The sequence below is a fragment of the Somniosus microcephalus genome, chromosome 27 (assembly GCF_052327205.1).
Source record: "Somniosus microcephalus isolate GS21.2 chromosome 27, FLI_Smic_1.0, whole genome shotgun sequence".
In the NCBI taxonomy this organism is placed as follows: Eukaryota; Metazoa; Chordata; class Chondrichthyes; order Squaliformes; family Somniosidae; genus Somniosus; species Somniosus microcephalus.
The window spans coordinates 11,533,819-11,556,978 of NC_141013.1; the positions used below are offsets into that span (position 1 = coordinate 11,533,819).

The 23,160-nt window shown below is 45.7% G+C and overlaps 1 protein-coding gene across 3 annotated transcripts in view; it reads left to right on the top strand.

The window, feature by feature from the left end:
• slco3a1a (solute carrier organic anion transporter family member 3A1a) overlaps nt 1–22,763 on the top strand; it is a 235,140-nt gene extending 212,377 nt beyond the window's left edge. For all 3 annotated transcript variants that reach the window (XM_085968513.1, XM_085968514.1, XM_085968515.1), the window contains 3 exons: nt 5,805–5,980; nt 8,631–8,695; nt 22,361–22,763. In XM_085968513.1, coding sequence (XP_085824639.1) covers nt 5,805–5,980; nt 8,631–8,695; nt 22,361–22,746 — 627 coding nt within the window. In that variant the 3' untranslated portion in view covers nt 22,747–22,763. The remainder of the gene's footprint in view (nt 1–5,804; nt 5,981–8,630; nt 8,696–22,360) is intronic.
• Nucleotides 22,764–23,160: the final 397 nt, after the last annotated feature.

Genomic DNA, 23,160 nt, shown 5'->3' on the forward strand with positions numbered 1-23,160 from the left:
TAACAAAATGCATTTCTAATACATTCGTCTTCACACTTACCACAATCTTTTATTGAAAAAATGATCAGTAGCTGAAGTATAGGAGAAGATAATGTACAAAGAGTCTACAGTTTCCTATAATGTACACGGGATCTGCCGTTCTCTAAATGTAGACAGAGTCTACTGTTCTCTATAATGTACACATAGTCTACAGTTTCCTATTCTGTACACAGGGCCTGCCATTCCCTATAAAGGACACAGGGGTAGAAATTGGACCTTGTTGCCCCTGCTTTCCAGGTGGACAATGGGGGCAAAAAGGACCAATTTCATGAGGCCATGTCCCACCTCCCAAAGATGCAGCAATAACAACTTCCATTTATATAGCGCCTTTAACGTAGCAAAACACCCCAAGGTGCTTCACAGCAGCATAATCAAACAAAATTTGACACCGAGCCATATAAGGAGATATTAGCGAAGGTTCACTCGGTTGATTCCGGAGATGAGGGGGTTGACTTATGAGGAAAGGTTGAGTAGGTTGGGCCTCTACTCATTGGAGTTCAGAAGAATGAGAGGCGATCTTATCGAAATATATAAGATTGTGAGGGGGCTTGATCGGGTGGATGCAGTGAGGATGTTTCCACTGATGGGTGAGACTAGAACTAGGGGGCATAATCTTAGAATAAGGGGCTGCCCTTTCAAAACTGAGATGAGGAGAAACTTCTTCACTCAGAGGGTAGTAAATCTATGGAATTTGCTACCTCAGAGAGCTGTGGAAGCTGCAACATTAAATAAATTTAAAACGGAGATAGACAGTTTCCTAGCTGATAAGGGAATTAGGGGTTACGGGGAGCGGGCAGGGAAGTGGATGTGAGTCTAGGTTCGGATCAGCCATGATTCTATTGAATGGCGGAGAAGGCCCGAGGGGCCGTATGGCCTACTCCTGCTCCTACTTCTTATGTTCTTATGTTCTTATTAGGGCAGGTGACCAAAAGCTTGGTCAAAGATGCAGGTTTTAAGGAGTGTCTTAAAGGAGGAGCGGTAGAGTGGCGGAAAGGACTAGGGAGGGATTTCCAGAGTTTAAGGCCTGAAATGAATCTGGCCCCACATTAGGTCAAGCAATTTTTCAGGCATCCCTGTTGGCCACCTAAAAAAGGCATTAGGCCCCTTGCCTATGTTAATGAGGCAATTAATGTCTGTTTTAGGACCCCTTCCTAAAAATGGACTGCCTGAGTGTAACAAACAGTGAATACACTTTCATGTGGAGCCAGGAGGAGAGGGAGTGTTTCTCCCGGGTCCACAGCACACCTTAGGGCTGCCGCAGGCCACGACTGTTCCCTCCCATCCCGTTCTCCTGCCCTGCCTCTCGCCAAGACTTACCCGAGAGCCAGCGAGGCAAGCGCTGCAAAATGTTTCGAGGAAAAGCGACAATCTGCCTCTGGAGGTGCGACAGTCGCCGCAATGAGGCCCAAGACCCAATTTCAGGCCAGCCTCGGGCCTCCCAGTTCAGCCATGTGCACCTTCACTTGTGTGCCAGGAAACAGGCCATAATTAAATGTTTCCCCCCACAGAGTCTGCCATTCCCTGCGAGGTTCCTATAAATAAAGCCTGGTCGCTGCTGGGTTAGCTGACCGCAGCCAGGGACAGCAGTGGAACACTCACTGCGTAGGCTTACGCTTGAAGAATGGCTGAGGGAGCAGAGGGCTGGTGGTGTCCATCCCAGTAAGAGTCAATGGCCTAGAAATTGGGTTTTGGCTTAGCCAGGGCTTTAGCGCCGGAAATTAGTGCCGGCGCTAAGTCCCCTGCGCGCGCCAAAAATTCAGTGGCGCCGTGCCCAAACGGCTGCCGGCGCTACTGAAGGGTCTTAGCGCCTGGAAAAGGGCGCTAACTGCCGTTTCGCGCCGCAATTCCGATGCTGCGGCACCCGATGCGGTGCGGCAGGCTGGGGAAGTGCAGGCCTCCTCCTTCCGTTAAGGAGGAGCTGCCTGCACCCGGCCGCGGCCCACGCAAATCTGCTTAAAAATGAGCCCGGCACCTCGGACAAGTGCCGGGCTTGCATCTGTTCCGGGGGGGGGGGGGGGAGAGAAGTCCGGGGAGGGAGCTGCGAGCAGGCGGCCGGCGGGAAAGCGGCCGGCCGCCGCGGGGCCTTTAATGCGCCGGCGCTAACTGCAGTAAGGCACCGCTGGTTGCGGCTGCCACGGGCGAGGCGGCCGCAACTCAATTTCGGAGTTCGGGCGGGTTACCACGGCAACCGGGACGCTGCGCACACCGATGACGTCATCGGTGCCGGCGCAGCGCTACCGGAGCAACGCCGATTTAGGGCCCCAGGGAATTTCACTACTGGCCATAACTCCGGCGCAAGGCCCTCTAGCGCCTCAAATGAAGCGCTAAGGCTACTGAATTTTCAGCCGAGTGTCTTCGGGAGAGGAGAGGAGAAAAAAACTGCAAGAACAAAGCTGTGCTGTTTCAGAATTCAGTAACAAGCGCTACTTTTCCCTTTGTTTTTACTTCGCTCTTTCAGGAAATCTGAAAGAAAATAATGATAGGGTTTGTGCTGAGATAGTGTGATTCTGACTGAATCCTCCCACACAGCCATAAACCTGTCTTGGCAAAGATCTTCCACGCTTATTCTCGATGTTTTACCTCATAAGTGTTGTATCACTTAACACTGTTCTCCAGCCCTGCAACCCTCCAAATTCTGGCCTCTTGCACATCCTCGATTTTAATCGCCCCACCGTTGGTGGCTGTGCCTTCAGCTGCCTAGGCCCTAAGCTCTGGAATTCCCTCCCTAAACTTCTCCGCTCCTCTACCTCTCTCTTCTCCTTAAAGGCGCCCTTTAAAACCTACCTCTTTGACCAAGCTTTTGCTCACCTGTCCACGTATCTTCTTATGTGGCTCAGTGTCAAATTTTGTTTGATGACACTCCTGTGCAGCGCCTTGTGACGTTTTACTACGTTAAAGGTGCTATATAAATGCAAGTTGTTGTTGTTGAATAATCATGAATCGTGATCTCTCTCTCTCTGTTATTTAATTCTGTATTTCTCCATTCTACTCCACAGCTGTGTTATGAGGAAATAAATCATTGGGTAGCAGGTTTCCCTATGATTGGGCAGTTCCACATCCAGTCAGATGTTAGAGCCTCTGTTAAAACAAATACTGACGCTCCTCCCCAGTAGCGTGTTCTGCAGGAACATAAGAAATAGGAGCAGGAGTCGGCCATTCGGCCCCTCGAGCCTGCTTCGCCATTCAATGAGATCATGGCTGATCTGATCTTGGCCTCAACTCCACTTTCCTGCCCGCTCCCCATAACCCTCGACTCCCCTGTAGCTCAAATATCTGTCAATCTCCGCCTTGAATATATTCACTGACTCCGCCTCCACAGCTCTCTGGGGTAAAGAATTCCAAAGATTCACGACCCTCTGAGAGAAGAAATTCCTCCTCATCTCCATTTTAAATGGGTGACTCCTTATTCTGAAACTATGCCCCCTAGTTCTAGATTCCCCCACGAGGGGAAACGTCCTCTCAGCATTTACCCTGTCAAGCCCCCTCTGAATCTTATAGATCACCTCTCATTCTTCTAAACTCCAATAAGTATCGGCCCAACCTGCTCAACCTTTCCTCATAAGACAACCCCTTCATCTCAGGAATCAACCTCGTGAACCCTCTCTGACTGCCTTCAATGCAAGCATGTCCTTCCTTATATAAGGAGACCAAAACTGCACGCAGTACTCTAGGTGTGGTCTCACCAACGCCCTGTATTAAAGGGATGGGACCTTTATTCCCAAAACCACTAACAGATTTTTAAAATATTTATTAGTTGATCTCCAGTGATCAGTGGGGTTCAGATTTCTCCCCATTGCCATTGACGGGTGCTCAGCTCACTCGGTCTGGTAGTGGAGTCCTTGTCCTAACGCAACTTACACTCTCTGCCTCTAGACCTTTCTATGTATCCGTGAACTCATTCCCTGACACCCCCCCCCCCCCCAAACAATCAATCTCAATCTCTTTCTCAGTCCCCGTCATTTAATTCATATTCCCCCCACACTATGTGAGAAACCGTGGCTGGGAAGTGCAGAAGTATTGTCAATAACTGGAGCCATTTTATTTGATAGACGCATTGCTCTCAAGGCAGGCCTCAGCTACTTGGGGTGGGACGGGCAGTGAACAGAAACATTTGGCACAACATGATTGGTGACTAACAAAAGGAGAAACACAGTCAAAACGTTTAACTTAATTAGGAAGAAGAAATTTGACAAATTGATGAACCAAATGTGGGCAACAGATTGAGCATATCTGACAGACACAAGTTTATCATGAAGAACTATTTTTTACATAGACATTGGGTATGCACTTTGAACAAAAAGTAGCTCCCCAAAGACATTCCTGCCTCTTTAATCCAGTAGGACTCCTCAGAGGAGATAGCGACAAGCTGCAAAGATGGTTCCGAATGTCGGGAATTTAAGATAGAAGGAAAGATTAGGGGGAAAAATTGGGTCGCACCCCCTTTATGGCGCTAACTTCACTGGGGCGGTACTTTTAGCGCCCCGATAAAATTAGCGCCCCCGCATCCGAAATTCACCAGTAGCACCCCAAGAGGGAGGCGGGACGCTATTGGAAGTGCCCCGCCTCCCTCTTGGGGTGCTGCGAGTAAATATCGTGGCGCTACGTGCTGCAACGCCACGCTCTGCGGCACATCGCGCCGATGTACTGCAGGCCTCCCTCCCTTATTAAAGGGGATGGGCCTAGTGCAGCGCAACCCGGGACCCAGCTGGGCCACCAGGGATCGGAGTGCCAGCAAAAGAGTCCGGCACGCAAGAGAAGTGCCGGGCTCACGGAGCGCAGCCAGCACCCCATGGGGGGGCTGCAGCGGAGGCCAGGGACGGCAGAGGGGGCAGGTGCTGGCAGGCGGCCAGCCATAAAAATGGCCGCCCGGCACGTCCCCTTTAATTTGCACCGCCCCGGCCACAGGTAGGCCCCCCTGACCCATAGCGTCCGGTGGTATGTCAGGGGGCGCTACCGAAGATCGTGAGCGGGGCGCTGCGCACGGCGATGACGTCATCGCCGGCGGCGCAGCACCGCGGGGCACTAATGGTTACCACCGCCGCTAACCTCCCGCTGAATTTCACGGGAGGCATTGGCGGCACCACGCCCGGGCACTAATTGCTTTGCGCCCCGTTAGCGCCCTCTTAGAGCGCTAACGGGAGGCGCAAATCAGCCGAATTTTTAGGCCTAAGGATGTTGGGCTTCTTTTTCGGAATACAGGATTCTTTGAGGTGACCTAGCTGAAGTTTTCAACAATATGACTGAGGTGAAGGCTTCAAATACCAGGGGACTCAAGATAAAAAATTAGGAGGGTATGAGTAAGAAGGAAAGTATGGGAATTTTTTGACCCAAAGGGTTATCGAGGTGCGGGGCGAGTTACCAGGGAAGGACTGTGAAGCAGACATTATAAATGGGCTCAAGAGTTAAATCAATCATATTTCTGGGGAGCGTGGACATTGATTAGTATAGTGAGAAGGTAGGTTGATCTATCAAAAACAGACAGGCTTGTTGGGGGTACTGGCCTTTTCCTGTTCCCAAACGTCCTTACACTCTCTTAAACCCTGATTGTTTGGGTCAACAGCCCACCTGGTGACCTGGACTATGTGCAGTGCTTTTCATGCGGTAGTTATTTTGAATGCACTTGGGATTCGTGCCCCATATAAGATCACATCTAAAAGAGATTGGTTTGCTCAGCAACAGGCCCCTCAGAGATAGAAAGGCTTACTTCAGACGCTCAGTGCCGTGCCAAGCTTCTTTTGTTACCCGCTGTGATTATATGTTTACAGAATCTCACTGCCTGTGCTTGTGTGAACATCGGCCCCATCAAGAACGCCACTGTGATCCCTGGCAAGTGCCCGAGCCCGGGCTGCCAAGAGGCTTTCCTGACCTTCATGTGCGTGATGTGTTTTTGCAGTCTCATTGGAGCTATGGCCCAGACACCAGCCATCATCATACTCATCAGGTAAGCCTCACTGCACCACGCCATGTCACACAAGCTTCAACTGTTACCTGATTGAGTTATATGAATATAATTAGCTGTAGTGGCCCTGATGGCCTAGTGGGAAAAACACCACTGCTTGGTGTAGTGCTAAACTAGATTGATTCCTGGGATGGGAGGGTTCTCCTAAGAGGAGAGATTGAGTAGAATGAATAGTGTCAGCTGTGGCTCAGTGGGTAGCACACTCGCCTCTGAGTCAGAAGGTTCTGGGTCTCAAGTCCCCACTCCAGGGACTTGAGCACATAAAGCTAGGCTGACACTCCCAGTGCAGTGCTGAGGGAGCGCTGCACTGTCGGAGGTGCCGTCTTTTGGATGAGACATTAAACCAAGGCCCCGTCTGCTCTCTCAGGTGGACATAAATAGATCCCATGGCACTATTTTGAAGATGACCAGGGGCGTTCTCCCTGGTGTCCTGGCCAATATTTATCCCTCAACCAGCATAACAAAAACAGTTTATCTGGTCATTATTACATTGCTGTTTGTGGGACCTTGCTGTGCGCAAATTGGCTGCCATGTTTCCTGCATTACAACAGTGAGTCCACTTCAAAAGTACTTCGTTGGCTGTAAAGCACTTTGAGACATCCGGTGGTCGTGAAAGGCGCTATATAAATGCAAGTCTTTCTTTCTTTCTTATACTCTCTGGAGTTTAGAATAATGAAACATATAAAATTCTTAGAGGGTTTGACAGGCTAGATGCTGAGAGGATGTTTCCCCTGGCTGGAGAGTCTAGAACTAGGGGCCATAGTCTCAGGATAAGGGGTCGGCCATTTAGGACTGAGATGAGGAGAAATGTCTTCACTCGGAGGGTGGTGAATCTTTGGAATTCTCTACCCCAGAGGGCTGTGGATGATCAGTCGTTGAGTATATTCAAGACGGAGATCGATAGATTTTTGGACTCTAAGGGAATCAAGGTATTTGGAAATCAGGCTGGAAGGTGGAGTTGAGGTCGAAGATCAGCCATGATTTTATTGAATGGCGGAGCAGGCTCAAGGGGCCGTATAGCCTACTCCTGCTCCTATTTCTTATGTTCCTATGTTAAAGCCACATGGACAAGAAGGTGCCTGGTTCAAATCCTGGTCTGTGCTGAATAGTTGATTTCAACTAAGGGGAATGGTTAACAGTTGGCCTCAAGGCAACAGGCGAGGATACGTGCCTCCTCACTTCTATGACGGATCTCACATACTGATTTCCTTGCAGCTATCACCAGATCAGCACATGGTAGAAGAGACACATTTAAGCGAGGTACACTTGTCCCAACCAGATGGAGCACTGATATTCCTTTTAAAATCTATATCATTCCCACACTTCTCTTGGCGTATTTCGTGGGAATAGAGGAAAACCATAAATAAAGTAATGGAAGAAAAAATCATAGGCTTGGGATTGAGTGGTGTTTGGTTTACACACTATCCAATTACAGGAAACTTTTGATTTACCGGCACCCAAATAACCGGAAATCTCGGTTAACCGGCAAAATTCAGGAGTAGGTTCAGGTAACTTTTATTACTTTTTTTTACTCCATTTGTTGCTGTGCAAGGGTGTGGCTGCAGCTGTTGCTAAGCTACAGAGACACTTGCAACTTGTGCCCATTGTTCTGAAGCACAGGGTTTGTTGCTTTATACGGAGCTCTCAGCTCCGTATCTTTTACTATAGCGTTCGGTTATCCGGAATCTTTGATGAACCGGCACCACGTTGGTCCCGTCCGTGCCGGATAAAAGAAAGTTTCCTGTAGCTTTAAAAGGTTCGACATGAAATGAGTTGGGCCCACAACACAAAATTGCCCCAATTGGACACTAAATTTGTCAATCTCACTCAGAGAGGCCACACGATGACTGCTGTAGGAAACATTGATACAGTAGCAGAGGCTCTTGAGGTTGGAGCCGAGGGACATTGTTGGTGTAGCTCAACATTGCATCTAACCTGTGCTGTATCTGACCTGATGGAACAGTTGAGAAGGATCTTTAATTTGTATCACACGCATACTGTACCAGATCCTGGGAGTGCTTGATGGCATAGTGTAAAGGGAGCTTTATTCTGCGCCTAATCCATGCTGTACCTGACTTGAAAGTGCCTGAAATTGGAAAGTATTGCATTCCTTTGAACTTGCATTGCTTACATTGCTGACACAAAAAAAAACATATTTTAACACTGAAATGGACAATAAAAATGTATAGCCTACAGGAAAAGTCTCATTATGATTTTGAAAGCTGTGCTCGTGAGTGGCAGTGCAGAGGTATTGAACCTCGCATGCAACTTTTTTAGGTTTGATTTATTTTGCCTGTTCATTTTAAGAAAGGCACAAAGAATGGCAAGTAAGCAAATTGCAGAGTGCATGTTTAAATCCTTCATTTTGTAAAGAATCACAGAATCAAAAAGATCTGAGCGATTATAGCTGGAAATGAATGACTCAGAATACAACCAATATCCATCTGGAACCTCGGCTTTCATTTTTTATTCCCTCTGGCTTCGGGTCATCAGTTTGAAGTGGTTTGTAATTTGTGAAAGAAGTAATTGCAATGAATGTAACCAGTCGCATTGCAGTTGCAGGACAGATTGATTGTGAGCGTGTTAATTAACATCCATTCAGTCTGCTCATGTGTTTCCTGTTTTCCTGCAGGGCGGTTAACCCTGAGCTCAAGTCGTATGCGCTGGGAGTTCTGTTCCTGCTTTTGCGATTGCTCGGTGAGTTTCTACACATCTGAGTTTTTTTTATAGATGTTAAATTGAGAAAGCTGCGACAAATGGATTTCAAAGTCGGCAAATGTGAGGTCATCCACTTTGGACCTAAAAAGGATAGAACAGGGCACTTTCTAAATGGTGAAAGGCTAAAAATAGTGGCGGTCCAAAGAGACTTGGGGGTCCATGTACATAGATCATTAAAATATCATGAACAGGTACAGAAAATAATCAAAAAGGCTAATGGAATGCTGGCCTTTATATCGAGAGGACTAGAATACAAGGGGGCAGAAGTTATGCTGCAGCTGTACAAAACCCTGGTTAGACCACACCTGGAGCACTGTGAGCAGTTCTGGGCACCACACCTTAGGAAGGATATATTGGCCTTGGAGGGAGTGCAGCATAGGTTTACCAGAATGATACCCGGACTTCAAGGGTTAAGTTATGAGGAGAGATTACACAAATTAGGGTTGTATTCCCTAGAATTTAGAAGGTTCAGGGGTGATCTGATCAAAGTTTTCAAGATATTAAGAGGAACAGATAGGGTAGATAGAGAGAACAGGTTCGGGATTCTATTCCCACTGGTTGGGGATTCTAGGACTAGGGGGCATAGTCTAAAAATTAGAGCCAGACCTTTCAGCGGTGAAATTAGGAAACACTTCTACACACAAAGGGTGGTAGAAGTTTGGAACTCTCTTCTGCAAACGGCAATTGATGCTAGATCAATTGTTAATTTTAAATCAGAGATTGATAGCTTTCTGTTAACCAAAGGTATTAAGGGATATGGGCCAAAGGCGGGTATATGGAGTTAGGTCACAGATCAGCCATGATCTCATTGAATGGCGGAGCAGGCTCGAGGGGCTGAATGGCCTCCTCCTGTTTCTATGTTCCTATGAAAGCTAGGTGTTGAAGGTGAAGACACCGGCAAGATTGAGAAGAGTAGGCAAGATGAGATAATGCAAGAATTAATAGTGAGGTGACACCAAGTTTGGGTATTAAAAGATTGCTGGGGATATGGAAGACTGAGAGAGTTAAGAAGTTTTGTCATTTTAAAGGTCCTGGGAAAGAATAAATTAAGAGTTAGAGATGGGGCGATGAGTCTTGATTTCAACTCAATGAGGAAGAGCGCGTGGGATGACACATTTGGAGCTCGGAAGGAACAGAGGAAAGCTCACAGGAGCAATGACCATAAACAGAGAGAGACAAGAAAGGTTGAAACAGAGCAAGAGAGACTGGAGACTTCAGCTGAGAGACGAATTGCCCATCAGGCAAAAGCTTTTTCCTGTATCTTGACCAGGAGTATGAAAGGTATTAGACACAGGAGCACTATTCACATCTGGGGCAGAATCGGGTTTTAAAGCAAGATAAGAGTTGTTGAATGGTAAAGAGGTGTTTGGCTCAAAAATGGAAAGGGAATTTGGCCAACGCAATTTTAGGGGTGTTCCATTTTGAGTTCAGTGAAGGCAGCAAGGCCGTGACTGTTACTTTATGTGTTGCTCAAAAGGTGAGAAATGAAGTATGAAAGTGTGAAACATTTTGCCCCAGGTAAAAGCACCAGGGAATAACAAACAGTGTCTCAATTCAAGTTGACCCATAGCAATGTGTCAGCCATAGCACAGTGATAGTTCAAGCCCACACCAGAGCCTTGAGCACATAATCTAGGCTAATGCTCCAGTGCAGTACTGAGGGACTGCTGCATTGTCAGAGATGCTGTCTGTCATGAATCTTGCCATTCATGTAGAAATGACTCATGGGATAACACTGGGCGGCCTGCTGGAGGCGCCGTCCAGGGAAAGTATAAATACTCGGGCGTGGGCCCAGCGTGCTCAGAATGTTTTTGTAACCAGGAACTAGTGATGTAACTAGAGCTCATGGTTGTGAAACAGTTGATTAAAGCTTTGTTTTACACTCAAACCAAGTGCTCAGTAGTTCTTTTACGTCACTGTCTTTCAGGTGAGACCTGCCTTCTCAGGTGGATGTAAATAAAATCTCATGGCACTATTCAAAGAAAAACAGGGGATTTTAGGTATACTGTATAAGGTTCATTCAGCAAGCCTGTACTGCCAGTGTGGAGCCTTGCTCAGAGAGTTCCCACTACTTTGTTGTATCTCTGTTTCCAACCCAAGTTCCCTTTTGAGTGATGCGCCCTGCTAGGATCGCTGACTTGCTGAATTTAGCCGCATATTTGTTTAATAATTGTATACCTGCCTTAATTACCACTGTCAATCCACCTTCCCATTACATCGACTGCGACACGCTATAAGGTCAGAGAGCTGAGTGAAATCAATTACTTTGTTGAAACTGTTGAAGTATGGTTCCCCTAAAGAATTTCAAGAAGTTACATTATGCTCCAGCTGCTTCAGTGTTTATTGATCAATTCTAAAGGCTTTGCTTCATCAGCAACTTGTATAAATCATTAAAAAAAAAAAACTACTTAGCACTTCAGAATTTGTTGCCACATTGCTGGGAGTGAGTTGCAATGTTTTGTGGAATTACTTGCTGCAAGTCGTCTGCAGAAGGGCCAATGTTTTCTATTAGTAATCAAAATTAATCCTAAAGTAACCTGCCACCTCCTCCATTTTACATCCGTCTTCCACTCTCCCCAGTACCATGTTCACTATTCAGGCACGAAGTTCAGCGTGAAGCTCTGGGTATGTTACGTTTGCTTGGGTGACTGGCTGACTGCTCAAGACCATCCAGTGGCCTTAATCCTCGAGTATTGCCCTCTGGTATCTCATCCAAGCTGCCATTCATTGTTTGTAAGCCAAGACACAGGGCGGGGTTGGGGGGCGGGTCTTTTCTGAGTATACGCTAGTGGCAGAGAACCTGACTCGATACAGCATGTATTGGACATTGGGCATCATGATACAGGAAACTCTTTGGTATCCGGCACCGACGGGACCGGCGTGTTGCCGGTTAATCAAAAATTCCGGATGATGGAGAGGGTTATCTACCGAGGCTATTTTTAACAAAGAAAAATAAAAAAATCAAGAAATGTGCAGTATACAGTAATTGGGTACTCACCTACAGAATGTTGTGTTAAATGGATGGTGGAAGATGCTTGATTAAGTACAGTACTGCCAGTTGAGGGTAATGCAATGCAATGACTACCAGCAGCGTGGGAGACACACAGTACCCCTGTAAAATGGTGGATCGGAAGAGACTACCAGCAGCACGGGAGAGTCAGACTCCTGTTACAGGGGTATTGAGGTGCTCGGACTTCCGACAGCGCCAAGAAGCCGAGTAGTGGCAGTTTGGAGAACTACCCCCACTGACTAACTCGGCCACCGCGGGAGACTCGGACTCGGCAACATTGCCGGTTATTGAGGTGTTGTTTTCGGAGTGAGAATTTTGCTGGTTAATAGAGAATTCCGGATATTTAGGTGCCGTTTAAACGAGAGTTTCCTGTACATACGAATTAGGAGCCGGAGTCGGCCACTCGGCCCCTCGAGCCTGCTCCGCCATTCAATAAGATCATGGCTGATCCGATTACTCCACATTCCCGCCTACACCCGATAACCTTTCACCCCCTTGCTTATCAAGAATCTATCTACCTCTGACATAAAAATATTCAAAGACTCTGCTTCCACCGCACTCTGAAGAGAGTTCCAAAGACTCACGACCCTCTGTGCGAAAAAATTTCTCCTCATCTCTGTCTTAAATGGGCGACACCTTATTTTTTAAACAGTGACCCCTAGTTCAAATTGGACGATTCGATTGTGAGGGAGGTGGGCATCACACCCGAGCCATGCCTTGTTCTTGCCCGACACCCACACACGGGCACTTCTAGTGAGAGAGTCATTGATCAGGAATGGGAGCCCTGACTGATATTCCCCCACACTACTACTTGCATAATGCAGATACTCAGGCTAACTGTGGTGTCCTTACCATCACCGCGGCCGAGAGTAGCTAACCCAGCACAGATTGATTGACCTGATCTTTCATTAATATCGCCAGGACCGCCCACATCCCATGAACAAATTTTAAAAAAATCTATCAATCTCAGATTTAAAATTAACAATTGATCTAGCATCAATTGCTGTTTGCAGAATAGAGATTGTGCAAACATATATATCATTGTTGTAGGATTCTCATATTATAATGGGCCAGAAATTCAGATCGGGGGCTTGCCGCGCGTGCAAGCCCCTGATATGCACTTACCCGACGCGCTGGCCGTTGACCTCCAGGGACGCCTGGAATTCGATTTTGAAAAAGAAGAATCCCGGGCAGCGTATGACGTCACGCCGCCCAGGAGTGCAGCCAGCGCGAAGCCTGTAGCGCGCTGTACAACTGAGACACGCCCCTTGAGGTCTCAGTTTAACAGGACATGCCCCCAATGTTTCTGCCAAGCTGCTAAGCATTTTTACATGCAAAGCAGCAGTTTAAATAGGTTTTTGGAAGTTTTTTGAAGATTTTGGTAACTTTTATAAACTTTTAAAAACGTTTACATTATTTTGAAGAATCTGAAGTAGTTTTAAACAGAATTAAAGCAATTTAAAGACTTTTAAAAGCCCTAAAAGAATTTTTTTAATTCCATTTATTTATTTAGCAATGTCGTCGTCATACGTGTCTTCACACTGTTCCCTTTGGGGAACTGTATGAAGGGGTGGAAGGATTTATGGCCATGATTAACGCTCATTCTGTGACCGTAACCATCTTTGAACCAGCCATTAGGGCAGTTAGTCCTATGGCGGGAGGGTTTTACGGGCTCCCACAAGCTATACAAGGAGGGGGGGCCACCCACACCCACGGACGCAAATATCCCACTGGATGTCAACCCAGAATTTAGAGCCGGAGCTCCGACTCCACTTGCCGGGACTATCTGGAGCGGGGTTCGAAACCCTACCCTGATCTGGCCCAGCGGCGGGGATCCTACCGCTATGCCAAAGGCCCAATCCGATTAGCAAAGTGAAATGGCTGGAATGAGCACAATTCACGGCATTAAAAGAACTCACAATTGAACTGATGATGACCTCAGCAATCTCCTCAAGGAGGTGGAGGTGCAGCGCCTGCTCATCATTGGTAATGAGAAGTCAAAGGCGCCGCAAAAAGGGCAGGTGATAGCTTGGTCTTTCAAGTGGCAGCATAGGGCTCCAGTCACGGGGAGGGAAAAGGCGCAGGAAACGTATGGGTGTCACCTTTTGTGCGGAGTGGGCCTTTTGCGTAGCAGTAAGCATCCCTGCCACTGGGCCAGAAGGAGTAGGGTTTCGAACCCCACTCCAGACAGTCCCGGCAAGTGGAGTCGGAGCTCCAACTATAAATTCTGGGTGGACATCCAGCGGGATACTTGCGTCCGTGGGTGTGGGTGGCCCCCCCCCTCAGATGGGTTGTGGGAGCCCGTAAAACCCTCACGCCATAGGACTAACCACCCTAATGGCTGGTTCAAAGATGGTTACGGTCACGGAATGAGCATTAATCACGGCCATAAATCCTTCCACCACTTCATACAGTTCCCGAAAGGGAACAGTGTGAGGATACGTACGACGATGACCTCTTGCGCAATGCACCTCCTTGGACCCTCAGTCGCAGATGCGAGGGGGCAAATCGTGCAATTGTTAAATTTTTCATTTTATTGACATGTAAAATGTTGGCCCAGTAATTCCCTTCCAAATGCGTGAGTACGGTCGGGGTACTTACGCGTCTGGCCGGAGGAAATGCCAGTTTTCAGCATGCACAGTGCATGTGGGGAAAACCGGCATTTCCTGTCCTCTGAACGAAGGGGTTCAGAGGCAGAACGCGTGCGACTGCACAGGCAGTGCGTGCGCAGTAAAATTCGCCGCTTTCATTCATGCTTTCAGTGAGGTCAAGTCCTTACAATTTACACATGAAAAAAGCATGGGTACAGTTGCTCCAGAGGCTGCGGAGGAAGATATTTCTTATCGTGGAGCTTCTGAAAGTATTTATGTCTGTATATATTCCTTTGCGTGTTATGTATATATTCCTTTACTTATGTGTATGAATGTATTATTTAATTATGACTTTCAGAGAAAGTAACTTATTGGAAAATCATAATTAAAAACATACATTCATACACATAAGTAAAGGAATATAAAACATACATACATATACGTAAAGGAATATATGCGGACATACATACATAATTACTTATGACTGATGAAAAGTTTCTTTCTTAAAAGTGCTGGAAATGTTACATTACTCATTTTAGAACACTCATTTTCACATTCCATTCACACAGCCACAATTGCTCCTTCTACCTACCGTTCTGAAAACCCGTTTAAAAAAAAAAATTAAAACTTTAAAACTTACTTAAAATTTCTTAAAATAACTTCCCTCCCTTTCCCAAACAAAAATATTGCCTTTCAGAAGCTCCACGATAAAATATATCTTCCTCCGCAGCCTTGGAACAACTTTACACATGCTTTTTTCAAGTGTAACTTGTAAGGACTTACCCTCACTGAATCCATGAATGAAATCGACGAAATTCACTGCGCAAGCGCTGCCTGTGCAGTCGCACGCGCTGTGCCTCTGAACCCCTTCGTTCAGAGGACTGGAAATGCCGGCGTTCCCCGCATGCACTGTGCATGCTGAACGCCGGCATTTCCACCGGCCAGATGCGTGAGTACCCAGACCGTACTCACGCATTTGGACACGAATTTCTGGCCCAATAAGTCAGTGGTTTAGTACCATACAGGTCAGAAAGATCCCCGCTTCTGTCTTTGGTCAGTACTGAGTTGGAGGTGCAGATATATATTACAGACTCCAAATCTCACTCTGCCCACCATTAGACAAGCTATGGATCTGTAATGCAGGTTCCATGGACCCCAAATCTTTCATGCCTGGAGAGTGTGGAAGCAGATGTCCACTTTCTCAAAAGAAAATTTATAAAAGTGCCCATGGAGGTCCAGAAAACCCCTCCCCAGCCTGGTCAAAGGATCAGGATAATGAAACAGTTTGGGTGGAGGTAAGGAATAATAAGGGGAAAAAAACACTAGTGGGTGTAGTCTATAGGCCTCCGAACAGTGGCAACTCTGTTGGATGGAGTATCAATCAGGAAATAGTTGAGGCTTGTAATAAGGGAACATCTATAATTATGGGGGATTTTAACTATCATATTAATTGGACAAATCAAATTGGGCAGGGCTGCCTTGAGGATGAGTTCATTGAGTGTATTAGGGATGGGTTTCTTGAGCAGTATTAACTGAACCGACCAGGGGGCAAGCAACCTTAGATCTGGTCCTGTGTAACGAGACAGGATTAATTAAAAATGTCCTAGTAAAGGATCCCCTTGGAATGAGTGACCATAACATGGTTGAATTCCATATTCAATTAGAGGGTGAGAAGGTTGGATCTCAAACAAGCATGCTAAGCTTGAATAAAGGAGACTATGAAGGTATGAGAGCGAAATTGAGTAGAGTGGATTGGGAAAATAGATTAAAGGGTAAGACGATACATGATCAGTGGTGTACATTTAAGCAGTTATTTTACAATTTCCAAAAAATATATATTCCACTGAGAAGAAAAGGGTGTAAAAGAAAAGACAGCCATCCGTGGCTAAGTAAAGAAATTAAGGATAGTATTCGACTAAAAACGAGGGCATATAAGGTAGCCAAATCTAGTGGGAGGATAGAGGATTGGGAAAACTTTAAAAGACAGCAAAAAATAACAAAAAGATTGATTAAGAAAGGGAAGATAGATTATGAAAGTAAATTAGCAAAAAATATAAAAACAGATAGTAAGAGTTTTTATAGTTATATAAAAAGAAAAAGGGTGGCTAAAGTAAATGTTGGTCCCTTAGAGGATGAGACCGGGAAATTAATAGTGGGAAATATGGAGATGGCAAAAACACTGAATGAATATTTTATATCAGTCTTTACAGTAGAAGACACTAAGAATATCCCAACACTGGACAAACAGGGGGCTAAAGGGGGGGAGGAGCTAAACATGATCAAAATCACTAAGGAAGTGGTACTCGGTAAAATAATGGGACTCAAGGCGGATAAATCACCTGGACCTGATGGCTTACATCCTAGGGTCTTGAGGGAAGTGGCGGTAGGGATTGTGGATGCATTGGTAATAATTTTCCAAAACTCCCTGGACTCGGCAATGGTCCCAGCAGACTGGAAAACTGCTAATGTAACAACCTTATTTAAAAAGGGCAGTAGACAGAAGGCTGGAAACTATAGACCGGTTAGCCTAACATCTGTGGTAGGTAAAATTTTGGAGTCCATTATTAAGGAGACAGTAACAGGACATTTGGATAATAATAATTTAATAGGACAAAGTCAGCATGGTTTTATGAAGGGGAAGTCATGTTTGACAAATTTGCTGGAGTTCTTTGAGGAAGTAACATATAGGGTGGATAAAGGGGAACCAGTGGACGTAGTGTATTTAGACTTCCAAAAGGCATTTGACAAGGTGCCACACAAAAGATTATTGCTTAAGATAAAAAATCACGGGATTGGGGGTAATATTCTGGCATGGATAGAGGATTGGCTATCTAACAGAAGGCAGAGAGTTGGGATAAATGGTTCATTCTCAGACTGGCAATCAGTAACTAGTGGTGTACCGCAGGGGTCAGTGCTGGGTCCCCAACTCTTTACAATCTATATAATCGATTTGAAGGAGGGGACCGAGTGTAACATATCAAAGTTTGCAGATGATACTAAGATGGGAGGGAAAGTAGTGAGTGAGGAGGACATAAAAAACCTGCAAGGGGACATAGACAGGCTAAGTAAGTGGGCAGAGATTTGGCAGATGGAATACAATACTGGAAAGTGTGAGGTTATACACTTTGGCAGGAAAAATCATAGAGCAAGTTATTATCTTAATGGCAAGAAACTGGAAAGTACTGAAGTACAAAGGGATCTGGGGGTCCTGGTGCACGAAACTCAAAAGGTTAGTATGCAGGTGCAGCAAGTGATTAAGAAGGCCAATGGACTGTTGGCTTTCATTGCTAGGGGGATAGAATATAAAAATAGGGAGGTATTGCTTCAGTTGTACAAGGAATTGATGAGACCGCACCTGGAATACTGCGTACTGTTTTGGTGTCCATACTTAAGAAAGGACATACTTGCTCTCGAGTCAGTACAAAGAAGGTTCACTCGGTTAATCCCGGGGATGAGGGGATGGACATATGAGGAGAGGTTGAGTAGATTGGGACTCTACTCATTGGAGTTCAGAAGAATGAGAGGCGATCTTATTGAAACATATAAGATTGTGAAGGGGTTGGATCGGGTTGATGCGGGGAGGATGTTCCCGATGATGGGTGAAACTAGAACTAGGGGGCATAGTCTTAGAATAAGGGGCTGCTCTTTCAAAACTGAGATGAGGAGGAACTACTTCACTCAGAGGGTGGTAGGTCCATGGAATATGCTGCCCCAAAAAGCTGTAGAAGTTACATCATTACATAAATTTAAAACAGAAATAGACAGTTTCCGAGAAGTAAAGGGAATTAAGGGTTACAGGGAGCGGGCAGGAATTTGGACATGAGTCTAGGTTCGGATCGGACATGGCCCTGTGGGTAGCGGAGCGGGCCCAGGGGCCGTGTAGCCTGATCCTGCTCCTATTTCGTGTGTCTAATTCTGTTAGATTCAGGAGATGGTTCTGTGATAGTGGATTGGCGGTTAGGATCAGATCAGCCATGATCTTATTGAATGGCGGAGCAGGCTCGAGGGGCCGATTGGCCTACTCCTGCTCCTATTTCTTATGTTCTTATGTAATATTCAACATTACACCAGACTGGAATTATACTCAACACAGCGTCAATCCTGAGTTTTGAGACTGCCTCACCAAGGGGGTTTAGTGCATTTTACAATCAGATTGGGACCTGACTGCAGACTTATGCTGCCACCTTTGTGTCAATGTGCAGCTGAAATTGGTTCATATTGATGTGAAAATGCCAGTATAACTAAAATGGTGGGGGGGGGTAATTAATGGGCAGGAATTTGCCCATATAAAAAATGAAAACATTATTAAATTCCTGAATCCAGGTTAAATTCTACTGAAATCAGCTGAAAGGATTTTCAAATTCAGCTGACATGAATGCGGTCTGCTTAATTTGAATTATCCATTAATTCAAATCAAAATTGTGCAGAAAACACCTCCTGAGCTGTTTCATTAAAATTGCTTAATTCGAACCACTGCATAATTCAAAAGACGACTTTGAATTAACAAAACGAGACTGCATCATCAAATCAATTGTCTGTGTTACATGTAGTACAAGGCGTTCGATTTAAATGACATTGACCCTCTCTGGGAGTCTGGTGCATCTGGTCAGATTTGTTCATGGAAGTAACCTTGGACCGTTAGCCCAGTAAAAACTTGCGCGAAGAGGGTTAATCTGTACTCTTAACTGTCTGAAGGCTCGATTAATTCAACTGCTATTTGAGTGGACCGTGGCTCAATGCTGCATTTCTTCCATTGGTGAACGGTTCATTAAATACAATGGGAAAGGTCCAAAGGAATGTTTACTATTGAGACTATTGGTGAGAGACATCAAAGAATCATAGAAACTTACAGCACAGAAGGAGGCCATTCGGCCCGTCGTGCCTGTGCTGGCTCTTTGAAAGAGCAGTCGTGCATCCCCGTTTTTTGTCCGTAACCCTCTAAGTTCCTCATCCTCAAGTCCCTGTCCAACTCCCTTTTAAAATTATCTATGGAATCAGCTTCCACCACCTTTTCAGGTCGAGCGTTCCCGATCCCGACAACTCTCTGAGTGAAAAAATGTCTCCTCATCTCCCGTCTAGATCTTTTGCCAATGATTTTGAATCTCTGACCTCTGGTTATTGACCCACTCACCAGAGGGAATATTTTTTCTCGATCTACTCTATCAAAACCCCTCATCATCTTGACAACCTCTATTAGGTCATCTCCCAACCTTCTCTGTTCCAAGGAGAACAGTCCCAACTTTTCCAACCTCTCATAACGGAAGTCCCTCATCCCCAGTAACACTCTGGTAAACCTCCTCTGCACCCTTTCTAATAAGGGTTTATACAAACATAGAAGATAGGAGCAGGAGTAGGCCATTCAGCCCCTCGAGCCTGCTCTGACAATTAATGAGATCATGGCTGATCATCCAAATTCAGTTCCCTGTCCCAGCCTTCTCCCCATATCCCTTGATCCCTTTAGCCTTAAGAAATATATCTAATTCCTTCTTGAATATATTTAATGAATTGGCCTCAACTGCCTTTTGTGGTACAGAATTCCACAGGTTCACTACTCTCTGGGTGAAGAAATTCCTCCTCATCTCAGTCCTAAATGGCTTATCCCTCATCTTTAGACTGTGACCCCTGGTTCTGGACTCCCCCGCCATCAGGAACATCCTTCCTGCATCTAGTCTGTCTAGTCCTGTTAGAATTTTATAAGTTTCAATGAGATCCCCTCTCATTCTTCTAAACTCCAGCGAGTACAAGCCCAATCGCCCCAATCTCTCCTCATACGTCATTCCTGCCATCCCAGGTATCCGTCTGGTGAATCTTCGCTGCACTCCCTCCATGGCAAGAATGCCATGATTTGATGTGGAATGTCAGTAACATAAAATGATATTGTAAGTTTAATTGCTTCACTCCTTTTATGCCAGACTGCTGCCTAATTGCTATGGCTCAAGGTTCATAGCAAATTAGCTAGATTGCTATGAAATGATGCAAAACTTGCCACTGCAACAGTTGCCAATATCTGTCCCAAAAATAGGACAATCGCGCTCCCACAATGGCATTAGGTAGGGATATATCCAGGATTTTGAACCATCAGCGATGAAGAAACGCGAGTGTATGCCCAAGTCAGGATGCTATGTGACTTGGAGGTGGTGATGTTCCCATAATCTTGCTGCTCCTGTCCTTTTTTTTGGCCGTAGAGGTCACAGGGCTGGGAGGTGCTGACAGACTCGCCTTGCTGAGTTGTCGCAGTGCATCCACAGTGCACCAGTGGTGGAGGGGTTGGACATTAAGTCCAGTGGCAGGGACACTGATTAAGTGGACTGCTCTGTGTTGAATATTCAGTTCAATGATCTGAGCCCGAGAATGCTTCTAGTCACCCTTTTCTGTTCCTTGTCAATACAGAGCTAGATGCAACACTTCAAGAGTTATCTACAAAGTCTTAATATTAATTAGTTGGGGCTTTTATTCTATGAATCCAACTGTACATGAAACATATGCTGACAACTACTGCTTTATACCATGGATCTTTGTCAATAATCTGTCAACTATCACACCCAAGTCTTCCTCCTATTTTATCTGCATGATGATTGTAGCTTTGGCTGAGTGTTTAGACTCACTGGGCTTAGCAGCTATCTGAATTACCTAACATTTACATGAGTATCATGTGCCGCTCATCTGTCAAGATATGATTCCCTTTTGAGTGATATCCCTCTCTCCGCTGTATATCTTACTTTCCTGCACAGTTCTGATTGCCATATATTTGTGAAGGTCATTAGGAAATATTAACAGAAGTTTCAGAACTGTTCCCAGCGAGATTCCATTAATCACTGGTTGTGGCTTCAACTATTCTTATTCACGACGACTCAATGCTTCTTCATGCAAAGGCAGTTTTCTATCCAATTTGCGACTTGATTCCATGAGCCTCATCTTTGTTACATCTTTCATGGAGCACCTTGTCAAATGCTTCTGAAAGTCAAGACATAAGGCATCAATCATATTTCCATCCACTGTGATCACATCCTCAAACAAATGTCATCAGATTTTCTAAGCCCGTCATCCTTCTCATGAACTTGTACTCGTTCTTTTTTTTAAAAAAAACCCTTGATCCTTAATTGCTTCATTTGTAATGGGTGCAAGTACCTTTCCCATTATGAACTGCTCTCCGACTCCCAGGCTGGTATCTCTGCTTCGTTGAAGATTGGAATCACATTTACTATTGTGCTGGCTTTCTGCATCCAAGGACCTCCGAAGGATGCCATCCAGTTAACCCCATTTCTCCACAGTCACTTCCTTCCGTACTTTTGGATTCCTTAGGGCCCAATGTCTTGCTCGAGTGTCACACTTTGGAATGGTGCGGCACACTACATAGCGGAGTGATGGGGCGCGAGTCTGAGCCTGTGACTACCCCACACACTGACCCCCCCCCCCCCCCCGCCCCCGTCCCCCCATCCCGATTTCAGTTCATCCCTTCATCAGGCCCCCTCATGGTTCAATTGGGAAATACACTGCACTAGGTGGAGCTGAGAAACAGATGAGAAGGGTAATAAAAACAGAATACGCTGGAGGAACTCAGCAGGTCAGGCAGCATCTGTGAAGAGAGAAACAGAGTTAACGTTTCAGGTCGATGACCCTTCGTCAGAACGAAAGCTCATCGACCTGAAATGTTAACTCTGTTTCTCTCTTCACAGCTGCTGCCTGACCTGCTGAGTTCCTCCAGCATTTTGTTTTTATTTCAGATTTCCAGCATCTGCAGTATTTTCTTTTTGTAGCTGAGAAGGGTACCCGGTTTGATGCACAACATGCTCATCTCAAGTTAGCAGACAGTAGGGACGCTACAAGTCACCTGGGCAACTGAACAAGAAATTCACTCACAACCTGGCTCCCATGGAACCTTGCCTCAGCCTGGTCCAGAGCTTCAGCAGGGAGGGAGAGAAAAAATATTATACAGTACATAACCCTTTGATGAAATAATCTTTTATCTGTTGGCCAGTTTTTCTATTTGTTTCTGTGTAACTTTTTTTTGCATTTTATTATCTTCGTTCCCTCCCTCTGACAGGTTTCATTCCTCCTCCTCTCATCTTTGGCGCCGGCATCGATTCGACTTGCTTGTTCTGGACCACAATCTGCGGGGAGCTGGGAGCGTGTATGCTATACGATAACGTGGTTTATCGGTACCTCTACGTCAGCATCGCCATCACCCTGAAGACATTTGCATTCATCCTGTACACGACGACCTGGCACTGTTTGAGGAGGAACGCCGGCAAGTACATTAGAGATGATGAGGGGAATCTTCAGCCGCTGACTGCAAGCGACCTGTTTGCGTCCACCCTAACACTGGACACTGTAGGGCGGGACTCCAACCAACCTCAAACACAAAAGACCAAATTTATCTACAACCTTGAGGACCATGAATGGTGTGAAAATATGGAATCTGTCCTATAAAAAAAACATTTTACGTTTATTTTGTACATTTCTTTTTTTGGATGGAGAGGAAAAAAAACGTACTAATTCCCAGATGGTGTATTCTTAAACTTTTCAACAAAAACAACTTTTTCTTCAAAGTTTTTGTTTCCAGGCCACGGGCAGGACCTTATTAATGACTGTGGAATGACTATTGAAAACTTTATACCGTTTGTGGAAAAAAAGGGGTTAATCAATGCTACCCACTAATGTATTGCCAAGGGTCATAATCACAGCCAATGTCTTGCTCGAGTGCCATGGTGCGCTACACCACCGAGTGATGGGGCACGGGTCTGAGCCTGTGACTACCCCGCACAGTGACCTCCCGATTTCAATCGTGCTGCTGTGGGTAGTTGCCAAGTGGAGGCCAGGCACTTCCCCCCTACAGTAAATCTA